At 45.7% G+C, this 13,025-nt stretch overlaps 1 protein-coding gene across 1 annotated transcript in view; it reads left to right on the top strand.

The window, feature by feature from the left end:
* The window catches only part of ptar1 (protein prenyltransferase alpha subunit repeat containing 1), a 29,574-nt gene extending 19,898 nt beyond the window's left edge, over positions 1–9,676 (top strand). Inside the window, exons 5-7 of the mRNA XM_033018115.1 lie at positions 1,595–1,802; positions 4,852–5,171; positions 8,890–9,676. Coding sequence (XP_032874006.1) covers positions 1,595–1,802; positions 4,852–5,171; positions 8,890–9,229 — 868 coding nt within the window. The 3' untranslated portion in view covers positions 9,230–9,676. The remainder of the gene's footprint in view (positions 1–1,594; positions 1,803–4,851; positions 5,172–8,889) is intronic.
* Positions 9,677–13,025: the final 3,349 nt, after the last annotated feature.

The raw sequence follows: 13,025 nt of genomic DNA, 5'->3' as shown, positions 1-13,025 counted from the left end.
CTTGAAATTGACCGCTTGAGGCAGCACTGACGGCACGTGGGCTGCACAGACCTTCAAGGGTTACAAGCGTTGTGGATGAAAGGCACGGAAAATTATGCCTACCTAAGAGATTGATCTCTTAGATAGGCATAATACTCCCATGCCTTTACTATTTATATTTAGTAAAACCCTTCTCCAGGAAACCTTTCAACTGCTATCCTTGAGGGAACCCAATGATGGATTTTTTTCCCCAATGAATTGACTGAATTATGAAAGGGTAGCTCGCAATTTTTTTTTTCTTTCTCCAACTGTGAATGGTTGTAGTGAGAGGAGATAGTTAGTATCCTGCAGTTTGTGAAGTTGGCCTAGCCATTAGTACCCTGACCCACTGTTGAACTGCTTGTCACATGGGAAGTATAAAGGCCAGATTGCTTTTTAATAATCTACTTTCTATGAAGAAAATGACCCTTTTATTTTGAAATAGTCTGCTGGAATTATTTTGCTGTTTTAAACCCTTGAGAAATACTGATGGTTTTGCATCCGGTTCACCGAGTGTAGTTTGCTTCACTTGCCGTCTGCTTGCTGGGGCCTTGGTTACTCATGAACTTGCTGCATTCACTGAAATTCTGCTATAACATCTTTAAATAAAAAAAGCATTCATTGACACCATCGCTGGTGTTGGAGTACAATACTGTCATTTGGAGCATTCCAAAATTTGGGACTTTTCAACGCATTCCAAAAAAACCCATCCACATTGTGGTGTTCCATAACACGTCCTTGTCACAAATTTGAAACTTTTGTTTCTTTTGTATTTTGTGTTTATTTAGTTTTATTTTCTCTCAAATTCTGCATAGAGTGAATTCCGTATCTCAAATTTTATTTTTATTTTTTTTGGTAGTGATTTGTGAATTCTCAATGTACAGATTTCCACGACCTGACCAACCATTATGCAGGGTTACTACTGTATAAATAAAACCATCTAAAATCTGCTAGTCTGGCATCAAAGACCCGAGCTTGGCAATTAACTGTTTTACTGTAAAATGTCGCCTGGGAAGAGAGCTGGTGCCAATGTAAGGTCATTTATTGTTCAGAAGGCTGGTGTGAGTGGGATCGGTCTACATCCTCAACAGAGAAACAAATTGACTCAAGAGGGAGAAGGAGTGAGAGTTAAGGGCCTGTCCCACGATGTGGATTCTCCCAAGAGCTCTCCCGAATTTAAAATAAAATCAAACTCGTGATACCTCATTACGAGAATTTTTTTACTCTTGGAAATTTTTCACACTGTTGTAAAAACTTCACGAGTTTCCATGTTTCCCGAGTACCTGCCATTAGCATTACGAGCGTTACGAGACATCCACGAGCTCCAACGTATTTGCTACGTACATTCTACGTACTTACCACGAGTTTGATTTTTTTTAAACTCGGGAGAGCTCTTGAGTGAACTCGCATCGTGGGACGGGCCCTTTAGGAATATTCCTGTATCTGGTCTGAATATTATAGCAGAGAATGTGAGTAGCCACTTTGGTGAAGGATGTAACTTTCATGATGTTGATGAATTGGCACTCTGGCTATCTGATCCCAAATTGTAGTTGTGTGCCCTTTTATTTCCCAAAAGGCGGTGGGTGTTCCAGAAAATCATCCAGGAAATTTGTCGTCCAAATTCGAGGAATAATTCAGGAATCGTATCAACGGAACAAATGCATCGAATAATCCAGGATGAGATGGCCGTGTGCTCGGCGGCTGCTGGGAGGTACCCAAGCAATTATAACGCCTGGTCCCATCGGATCTGGATCCTGCAGCACGTGGCAAAGTGCAATCTCAAGGTAGGACCATTCAATTAAATGATACTTTATTTCTACATGTGCCTAGGTACAGTGACATTCATTATATGTGCACACAACCTGGTAAAATCATACAGCAGACTTCACCTAGGCGATACACAGAATTGCCATACAATACAATACCGTTTATTGTCATTTGAACCTCAAATGAAGTTCAAACAAAATTTGTTTTCTGCAGTCATACAACATGAAAAAAACCAAGACACACAATTAACACTATTTACACAAACATCCATCACAGTGAATCTCTTTCTCACTGTGATAGAAGGCAAAGTCATTGTCTCTCCCCTGTTTTCCATTCTTCTCCCGATGTTATAGTCCCCGGCAGCCGATGGCAAGTTCCGCGGCCATTAAGAACGTGCCGGGCGATGTAAGGCCCTGCTCCGGATCTTGATGTTGGAGCCCACGGCGGGCGATGGCAAGTCCCGCGGACGTTAAAGCCGTGCCGGGCGATGTAAGGCCCAGCTCCGGGTCGTTTTCAACCCCGCAATTCGGGTGGGAGAAGTTGCCGTTTCGGAGCTCCGAAAAACGGTCTCCCACCAGGGACCCATGAGCTCCCGATGTCACCGTCCACAGGGCTCCGCGACTGGAGTCCCCAGGTCGTTCCGGTTGGAGGCTGCTCCACGGTGCTAGGCCCCAACGACAACGGAGACCCAACAGGGAAAAGGTCGGATCCCCCGTACAGGAAAGAGATTTAGAAGTTTCCCCCGCCCCCCCCCCCCACGCAGCTAAAACAATATATAAACTACAGCCAAACTATGCACTCAACAGGACAATTAAAAAAAAAAAAAGACAGATGGACTGCCGAGGCCGCTGCCGCGAGACGCCGCCATCTTGCACTAACCTTGTTTCTGGTTTCTTCGAACAATCTTATCTCCTCACAGCGCCGAACCAGGTCTGTCGTTGCACCTGGTCTCAGGTGGCCCGCCGGGTCCCTCTTCCTACTCGTCCCCGTCCCCCCCCACCGGCCCAGTCCTTCTTCATCCTCAGCGGCCTGGCCCGCTGGTTTGCTCTTGCATTAAACTTTATTCCCAGCTTGTAACAAACGCCAGCCATTCAGCCCAACTAGACTGTGCCAACTTTTGCACCCTTCTCAAGCACGTTCATTAGCTACTATTGGTGGTCACTTGCTTTGGTCTATGCCCTGCAGAACATTTTCTTTTCTTAGCACCTGTTACTATCTACTATCCATGTGCGACAAAGGTTCACCTGTATCTCCTCCAACCTCATCTACTGCATCCGCTGCTCCAGATGTCAGCTGATTTACATCGGGGAGATTAAGCGGAGGTTGGGCGATCGTTTCGCCGAACACCTCCGCTCAGTCCGCAATAACCTACCTGAACACCCAGTGGCTCAGCACTTCAACTCCCCCTCCCATTCCCAATCCGACCTCTCTGTCCTGGGTCTCCTCCATTGCCAGAGTGAGCAACACCGGAAATTGGAGGAACAGCACCTCATATTCCGCCTGAGTTGCTTGCGTCCGGATGGCATGAACATTGAATTCTCCCAATTTTGCTAGCCCTTGCTGTCTCCTCCCCTTCCTTAACCCTCGAGCTGTCTCCTCCCATCCCCCCGCCCTCGGGCTCCTCCTCCTCCCTTTTTCCTTCCTTCTCCCCCCCATCAGTCTGAAGAAGGGTTTCGGCCCGAAACGTCGCCTATTTCCTTCGCTCCATAGATGCTGCTGCACCCGCTGAGTTTCTCCAGCATTTTTGTGTACCTTCGATCTTCCAGCATCTGCAGTTCCTTCTTGAACACTATCTACTATCTGCCTCATTGGTGACTCTCGGACTATCCTTGACCGGACTTTGCTGGCTTTACCTTGCACTGAACGTTATTACTTTACTAGACCAAGAGCAGACCTGTTGGGTCTGTTCCCCAAAGCAAGATTCCAACACTCACCTGTTCCCCAACGCAAGCCGTTCCCCCATCGCAATATTGCATCACTCACGCGCATTGCCCCCAACTGCGCAGGCGCGGATCATTTCTCCTCATCCTCCAGCACTCCCTCCCTCCCTCCTCCTTTTCACCCTCCCTCTTCAATCCCTAGAGAGGGAGGGTGGGTGGAAAGGTAGGGGGTGGAGAGGGAGGGAGGGGGGGGGGGTTGGGTAGGGGGATTGGAGAGGGAGGGGTGAGTAGAGAGGGAGGGGGGTAGAGAGGGTGGGAGTGAGGGTAGATAGGGAGGGGGCACCTCCCTCCCCCACCCCTCCCCATTTCCATCCGAAACCACCCCGTCCCCAGGGCCTGGAACTTGGCCTGCTTCTCGTACTCGGTCCGGCCCTGGGTGTAGACTCTGGCCGCCGCCTGGGCTCCAATGCAGGCCCCGACTTCATCTCCGGGCAAGTCCCTGACCCTGGGCCCAGGCTCGTCCTTGGTTCCAGCAGCGGCTTCATTCTCGGACCTGGTCATGGCCCCGGGCTCGGCCCACACTCCAGCTCCAGCACCACCCTCCCCACCGGGTGCCCGCAGCCGCCACCACTCCTCGTTCATCGCGAGCACTGGAGTGTCCCATCCTGTCTTGCGAGTGCATTGCGACGTCACTCGTTTGTTTTTCTTTCCGGAAATGGGTGAGTTTTCGGGGTGTTTTTAAAACTTTAAACGGTTAAAAACTTCGAAAATATAGGTGGGAATGCGACGGGAAGATGTCTATCGCCTCAATGGGAGAAATGCGAGTAGGATGTGTGAAAATGGAAAGGCTGTGGCCTAGCGTTTGGAAGAAAATAGGAATTAACCAGATATTGGCGCACGCACGTGCACACACACACTCAAACATACGCACACACTCACACACAGCAAAGAGTATTACTATTATAGAGATAATATATCTTTACACTGTAAATTGCTCAATTATAATCATGTATTGTCTTTCTGCTGACTAGCCAGCACGCAACAAAAGCTTTTTGCTGAACCTCGGTACATGTGACAATAAACTAAAACTAACTAGGTGACCCCTAGATCTTGGCTGGATAAAAGTACACAACACACCGTTCAGTTTGTTTCTGGTAGTTCAATGCTTGTTCTGCATTTTCTCCAGATTCTTCTCGACGAGTTGTCCAGCACTAAGTACTGGGTGTCCACCCACGTATCTGACCACAGTGGCTTTCATTACCGTCAGTTCCTGCTCAAGTCCGTGGCAGGCAATACCAAGGGCACAGTCATTACACACGCTGGAGGACTAGCGAAGACATCTGCGCACAATAACTTCCACGCTGACCTTGCTGCGCACGGGAAGGGGGAAGGTGCTTCCATGGAAGAGTACACAGCTGATGTGCCGCTCATGATCGAAGAGGAAATGGAACTTTGCTCCGATCTCATCGAGTCTTACCCTGGACACGAGGCACTGTGGTGTCACAGGTAAACTGGCTGAAATAAATTAATCAGAAACATTTCCTCTTTGCAGGTTGTGGGAATGTTGCTGGACGTTCTTGGCTGGGCAATGGAAGTGTAAAAAAGCAGGTGGCCAGCACCTTAATTCCAGCTGTTTCAGCAAGGATGTAATTTTCTGATGGTTTAGTTAGGTTGCTCCCACGGCTGGAATGTGGGCCAAAAGCCAATCCAAAGAGGTGATGGAACAGTCCAGCACAAGACCAGATCCTACAGTGCATGATGTCTATGTCAACTCACTGTAACACTCCCTTCTGCCTTGACAATCTACACATCCTCCATTCACATGTAAATGTCACTAATTGCTTCCACTGCCATCCTTGGACTTTAGACTAAAATCTTTAAACTTTTCCCTTTGCTTTAATGCTATGCCCTCTAGTGTTTGATATTTCCTCCGTCTACCCTATCTATGCCTCTCATAATTTTATAAACGTTTATTGTCTCCTGTAAGCCTCAGATGCTCCAGAGAAAACAATCTAGGCTCAATGGGCCAAATGGCTTCCTTTGTCATAAAGAAATATATGTACTCAACATTCCTGTTTGTTGGGATTGGCTGTGTGCAAATTGGTTGTAGCATTTCCTGTAATGTAACAGTGACTATGCTTCAAAATTGCATCATTAGTTGAGTGACATGCTGAGGCTTAAAAAAAAATTTTTTTTTAAAGTTTTAATGCAAATCTTACTCGCTTGATATTAGTGCTTGTTTCACAAACCTGGCCAGAGATGTAAAAAAACAAAATGGGAATGGGCAGACAATGTCCCTTCTTTGGACTTTCTTTTCCAGCTCTTCCACCCCCCCCCCCCCAACTCTACTTAATCTAAAGAAGGATCCCTGGTGGAGTGACATAGAGGGGGAGAAAGCTGATGAAGAGAGCTGGGAGTGGGGCAAAGCCTGGCACATGATAGGTGGTACGGGTGAGGAGGGTGGCTTTATTGGCAGATGGATGGAGATAGTTACAAAAGTGAGAGGTGAAAAGAAGACAAAAGGGTGTCAGATAATGAAAATAGAGGAATTAAATATAAATCGGGAGAAAGTGATATGGGTGGAAGGGAATGGGAGAGGGAATAAAAGGAAATTGGACTCTAGGATGGGAGATGAGCAGATGGAGCAGGAGAGAAGAGCAGGATAACTGGCATGCAAGATAAATGTCTACATTGGGGTAGAGACTGCAGTCTGAAGAAGGGTCTCGACCCGAAACGTCACCCATTCCTTCTCTCCAGAGATGCTGCCTGTCCCGCTGAGTTACTCCAGCATTTTGTATCTACCTTCGATTTAAACCAGTATCTGCAGTTTTTTCCTACACAAGGAACTGCAGATGCTGGTTTACCCTGAAGATAGACACAAAATACTAGTGTAACTAGGCAGGTCAGGCAGCATGTCTGGAGAAAAGGATGCCAACCCCCCTCCCCACTACTGGCCATCAGTCTGAAAAACGATCCCAATCCAAAATGTCTCTGTACATTCCCTCCACAAATGCTTGCTGACCTGCTGAAGATTCCAGCATCTGTCATCTCTTGTGTTGGCCAGATATGTAGTATTGTGTAATGTCACTAGATGGCGATAGAGTACCACTGGTAACCAACTCGGTCTGAAGAAGGGTCTCGACCCGAAACGCCACCCATTCCCTCTCTCCTGAGATGCTGCTCTCCAGCATTTTATGTCACCCACAGTATGAAGGTTGATTTCTCTAATTTCAAGTAACCCCTGCATTTTCACCTCGGGCATGTGCTGGTGAATCGCCAATATACACTCCCCATTGTAACCATACCCTTTCTATAATGTGGAGATCAGAGCTGCACACAATACTCCAGCTGTGGTCTAACTTATGTTTCAAAAAGCTGTACCAAGGCCTCTCTACGCCTACCCTTCTATGCCTTAGCTAATGAAGGCAAGTATTATGTATACCTTCTTAACCACCTAATGGAAACATAGAAACTAGATGCAGGAGTAGGCCATTCGGCCCTTCGAGCCTGCACCGCCATTCAATATGATCATGGCTGATCATCCAACTCGGTATCCTGTACCTGCCTTCTCTCCATACCCCCTGATCCCTTTAGCCACATCTACTCTTGTTCCTTGGACCTGTTCTTTAATCCCAGAAAATTACGTTTTAGAGAAACACTGCGGAAATGGGTCCTCCGGCCCACCAAGTCCATGCCGACCAGCAATCCCCGTACACTAACACTGTCTCACAAACTAGGAGCAATTTACAATTTTTACAGAAGCCAATTAAACCTGTAAGCCTTTCGAGTGTTGGCAGGTCCTTGGCAAAGGTCTTGGAGATCTGGGGAGACTACATCAACAGCACTGCCTTCATTTACAAGTTTAGGTAATGCCTCAAAATTAAACAAATTAGTCTGACAGGATTTCCCCTTAAAGTTATTATATCAGAGTCGCTCGACGTATGTGCAGGTGAAGACTTCCCAAGCTCCTTTCAGAAGCCCACCAGCATCAGCACCCACTGCAAAGTGGCAATGGATAGCAATGGGTTCTGCAGACACATCACATCTGTTCATATCCGAATGAAATGTACATTTTTCTTCCAGGAGTTTCTGAACTAAATTTAAACAGCTTCAGTACCAAAATTAATCAGTATAACCATAAATCATGATCCTGTGGGTGTTGATCTTAAAATGCTGGACAAGCGATCCCTGCACACTAACATGATCCTACGCACAAGGGACAATTTACAATTTTACTGAGCCAATTAACTTACAAACCTGTATGCCTTTGGAGTGTGGGAGGAAACCCACGTGGTCACTTCAGAGGGTAGTTAAGAGTTGCCCATGTTGCTCTGGATCTGGACTTGCATGTGTACACTAACTCCCTCAAATAAGGTAATGAAGCTATTGGATTCTTTGTTCACTATCAATATTGCTAATGCCATTCCAAATGCATTAATTATTGGATTTAATTCCACAAGTTGCTATGAGGCATGAAGTCAATATTTAGGTTTCTGGTTGTTAGTCCCATAACTACTATAGCATATAAAGTATGGTATAGTCCAATAAATACAAATCTATTATCAAGGTTTGTTTAAGAAGGAACTGCAGATGCTGGAAAATTGAAGGTAGACAAAAATGCTGGAGAAACTCTGCGGGTGAGGCAGCATCTGTGGAGCATCCTCCATAGATGCTTCCTCACCCGCTGAGTTTCTCCAACATTTTTGCCTACAATCTATTACCAAGGATCGCCACCATCCATGTCATGCCCTCTTCTTGCTGCTACCATCAGGCAGGAGGTATAAAAGACTCAAGGCCCACATCACCAGGTTCAGGAATGGCAACTTCCCCACAACCATCAGGTTCTTGAACCAACCTGCACAACTCTCATCTACCTCAACAGCTGAACACTGTGGGCCATTACCATTAACTTTTTATTTTCTCTTTAATTGTGTTTTGCTCAGATGTCTTGTTTTTCTGCAATCTTCTGTCTCTTAAAAATTAAATGTACAATTTATTTTTTGTATGTTTGAGTCATAGATTTTCATTGTACTTGCACCCCACCCTACTTGTGCATCTGACAATAAACTCGACTTGACTTGACCACTACTCATGTGTTTCCACGTGCTGCCTTATCTACCTTAATAGCGGCCCTGCTCTCTTCAGTGATGCTCCCTGTTTATCCACACTGCTCCAAGTCTTAGCCATTATAAACCCAGCTCTGCTACCTTTTCGTCTCTTGCAGGAGGTGCGTGTTTTACCTTTGGCACTGTTGGAACAGAGATCATCTGCAGGCCTCGGCCGACACCTCCAGCAGGAGTGAGGCAATGGCGAACAGCTTGCAACTGGCTGCTGCATCCGGTTACTCCCCTCGCACCATGGACGTTGTCGGGGCGGCAAACTCGTCCAAGCAGAGCTACACGCAGGAGACCAAGCGCTTGAAGCGCGGCCCCTCGCTGGACTTACACAGCCTGCTGGAGGAGCACCGTTTTGTCGACGCCATCCTCGCAGGCTGCACTAACTCGGAGCAAGCCAGGTTTGCCACTGCTTACAGGAAGTGGCTAGACACTATAGTATGCCAGTAGCAGCTGCAGAGTACTCAGCCATATTAAACTTAGTCTTAAATCCAGCTCCCCAACACAGTTTTCTGTTTTGACCGCCGGTGTTGCATGGCGCTTTTTGTAAAGGTTAATATTCAGTACTGTGAGTCCCATTTTAAAATGGGGGCTGAACTGAAACTGACCCAAAAATAAACTACATTCGTAGAGGCTTCACGTAGAGATAAGATTTGCAAACTAATATGACAAACACCAGCTGATTTTTAAAATGTTGACATTAGAGGGGCACCATTTGGCAGATGTAAAAATGTATGCTTGTACATTATCCATTTTATGTCTATAAGCAAGTTAACCAATAATCGATTTTTGTTTTGTAAATATATTTGTAACTGGATAAACTTCCAACTTTTCCTCCTTTGCTTACCCTCATGGAAATTAAACCTGGCAAGATTTCAGCCTCTCGCTACCGATAAACTAAATTACCACTGAGTAGATTTTTTGCTCACTTCTTCTAAACTGCTCTTCAGAATGAACACTGGCCACTGTTCAGGCGGCACTCGGACAGATTGAACTGGGGACCACGCAAGGTTTGATTGCAAAGCCTGAATCTTCTTTGCCTAGCAACTTGATGGGTTTGATGCTAAAGTCCCTCAAATACCTGCAAAGCCACTTGTTGCTTTCCCATTGTCATGATGATTTCTGCTCTGAAGCCGACCCAGTAAGACTCTGCATAATTGCCATCTCTGAGTTAGCAGTTAAAACTGTTTTTTGATTTTTCGTATTGTTGTTTGGCACAACATGCTTCCCCTGGTGCAGGATAGATTGCAAGCTGCACTGGCGCCTGCATTGCATCTCGTTGCAGTTGGTAGACAAGTCTCCAGTTTCACACTTTTATTCTCCCTTGAGAGGGCAAATTTAACCTTAGTTCACTGGGCTGCTGCCCCTTACTTTATTCAATGTGCAACTTGTTCGAAAGAAAAGTTTATTTTTAAAAACAAAAAACGCATTGAATGAAGGGATGCAATTGCATTAAGCTGGGGACTTGATTCACACAAAGCCAATTGTGGCCTGTGAAATAAAGTATAGAGCCTTGCAGCAAATTAATATTTGAGCTCATTCTACAGTAGAGTGTTGAACCAGCTTAAACCATGTTTGCAAAAGGATAAATTAGAACGGAGAACAGTGCCATCTGATCCCTTTTAACCATCTCCCTGCCCATTCCCCAAATAAATCCTAGTAACGGGCTTCAAAAAATGATGCAACACAGCTGGGGATCTTTGGGGCCACTGCTCAAGTACTGTTTCGTAATTTCAGATTTGAATCTTTTTTTTTCTCCACCCCCACCTTTCAGATTACAGCAAACTCTCTGTCCTTGTGAAAACATAAATTCACTGCATCTCTGGTTCTTTTACCATTTGGTAGGATTTGAAAAATAATATATACATGACCAATCCGGGACAAGCACGTCACTATCTGGGCTGTTGTACTAGTTTGTTCAATTGCTTCTTACTTGAGTAAAACAACATCGTGTTCTCCTAAAGAGCACGTTAAAGGGAACTTGATTTTTTTTTTTACTCCTTGGAAAAGGAGTTTTTTTTTAATATTGTATCGATTGGTTTGCACCATTCTATGTAGGTACTTCAATGTTCAGAGGGAGAGTTGTTGCACAAATGTTGTCTGGTAAAACATTTGTTCTATTTCAGCTAATCGTACTACATAGCATCTTAGACAATAGGTGCTGAAGTAGGCCCTTCGAGCCAGCACCACCATTCACTGTGATCATGGCTGATCATCCACAATCAGTACCCCATCCTTGTGTTCTCCCCATAATCCCTTGATCGCTATCTTTAAGAGCTCTATCTAACTCTCTTGAAAGCATCCAGAGAATTGGCTTCCACTGCCTTTAAAGGCAGAGAATTCCCCAAATTCACAACTCTCTGGATGAAAAAGTTTTTCCTCATCTCTATTCTAAATAGCCTACCCCTTATTCTTAATCTGTGGCCCCTAGTTCTGGACTCCCCCAACATCGGGAACATGTTTCCTGCCTCTAGCGTGTCCAATCCCTTAATAATAATGCTTTAATAAGATCCCCTCACCCTTCTAAATTGCAGTTATACAAGCCCAGTTGTTCCATTCTTTCAACATATGACAGTCCTTTCATCCCTGGAATTAACCTCGTGAACCTACGCTGCACTCCCTCAATAGCAAGAATGCCATTCCTCAAATTTGGAGAACAACTGCACACAATACAGGTGTGGTCTCACTGGGGCCCTGTACAACTGCAGAAGGACATCTTTGCTCCTATACTCAACTCCTCTTGTTATGAAGGCCAACATGCCATTAGCTTTCTTTAATGCCTGCTGTACCTGCATGCTTACTTTCAGTGACTGACGAACAAGGACACCCAGATCTCGTTGCACTTCCCCTTTTCCTAACTTGACACCATTCAGATAATCTGCCTTCCTGTTCTTGCCACCAAAGTGGATAACCTCACATTTATCCACATTAACCTGCATCTGCCAAGCATCTGCCCACTCACCCATCCTGCCCTTCTGCTTCTGCTTGCTACTGCACAACCACCACCAGCTAGGCTATCTCGTGCAGACTACGCTCGCATGGGCACTGGTTGCTAAAGGATTATTTAGATTTTTATGTGGGCAAGTTTGGTGAGATGATCCATGTCCAAGTTGTCGAGCTGTGACTTGAAGAGTGACAAGGTTGGTGCACACATGTTGGTGTCGGGAAGGATGTTCCACTCTGGGATAGTCCATGGATATAGTGACTGTAGATAGCTATTTTTGTTTGCTCTAATTCTCGTATAAATAAAGTGACCTGAGGACTGTCTTGTAGATTTCTGGGTATTGGATTGAATGAGGTGAGATATGTTACTGACTATGAGTCTCCTTGTAGACAGTACATAAGCGGGCTTTGGCGCGTCTTGACTCCAGTGATTCCCAGCCAAGGTGATTTAACATATCGGAAACACTTGACTGTCGTGAGTAGTCGTTATAGACAAACCGGGCTGCACGCCTCGCAACCTTGTCAAGGGTGTCAATGTTATTTTTCTGGTGAGGGTCCCATATTGTCTGGAAATATTCCAACAGTGGGAAGGCAAGTGCTTTGTACGCTGCCTCCTTAGTTGGTTTGTCACAACCGGATAAGTTTCTCCGGAGAAGTTCTGTTTGCTTTTGTGGCAATCTGGTTTATGTGTCTGTTCCAGGCTAGGCCAGATGTGAGTTCAACTCTCAGGTTTGGGTGGTGATCAACTTCTTTAAGCAGGCTCTCTCCCACCTTGTACCGGTTCATGATCGGCTTGGCTTTATCAGTAACTCTCATGGAAAAGCATTTAGTGTGATTGAAACCCATTTGCCAAATGCTAAGATGGTTTATTTCATTTTGAAGAACCTTGGCATCCTCAGCAGATTAGATTTTTCGATACACAACACAGTCGTCTGCAAAGAGTCTCACTCTTGAAGACAGATTGTCAGGCAGATCGTTGATGTAGATCAAGAGCAGCAAAGGCCTCAACACCGTTCCCTGCGGCACGCCGGACTCGACTGGAGATTGTTGTGATGTCTCACTGTCTACTACAACCTTTTGATGATGTTTGGTGAGGAATGAATCAATCCAGGAGTAGATGTTATTACAGATGTCAACGTGGTGAAGCTTGGCCATCAATCTACAGTGGGGAACGGTGTCGAAGGCCTTGCTAAAGTCCATTACAGTAAGATCGGCCTGCCCCCTGTTATCCAGGATGGTTTGCAGATCATTAACCAGGGCAGAGAGCTGGGTCTCGCATGACCTGCCTTTGCGGAATCCATGC

This window comes from Amblyraja radiata, chromosome 3 (genome assembly GCF_010909765.2).
Source record: "Amblyraja radiata isolate CabotCenter1 chromosome 3, sAmbRad1.1.pri, whole genome shotgun sequence".
NCBI classification, from domain to species: domain Eukaryota; kingdom Metazoa; phylum Chordata; class Chondrichthyes; order Rajiformes; family Rajidae; genus Amblyraja; species Amblyraja radiata.
Note: the sequence above shows the minus strand (reverse complement) of the source record. Positions and strands in the feature narration are given on the sequence as shown.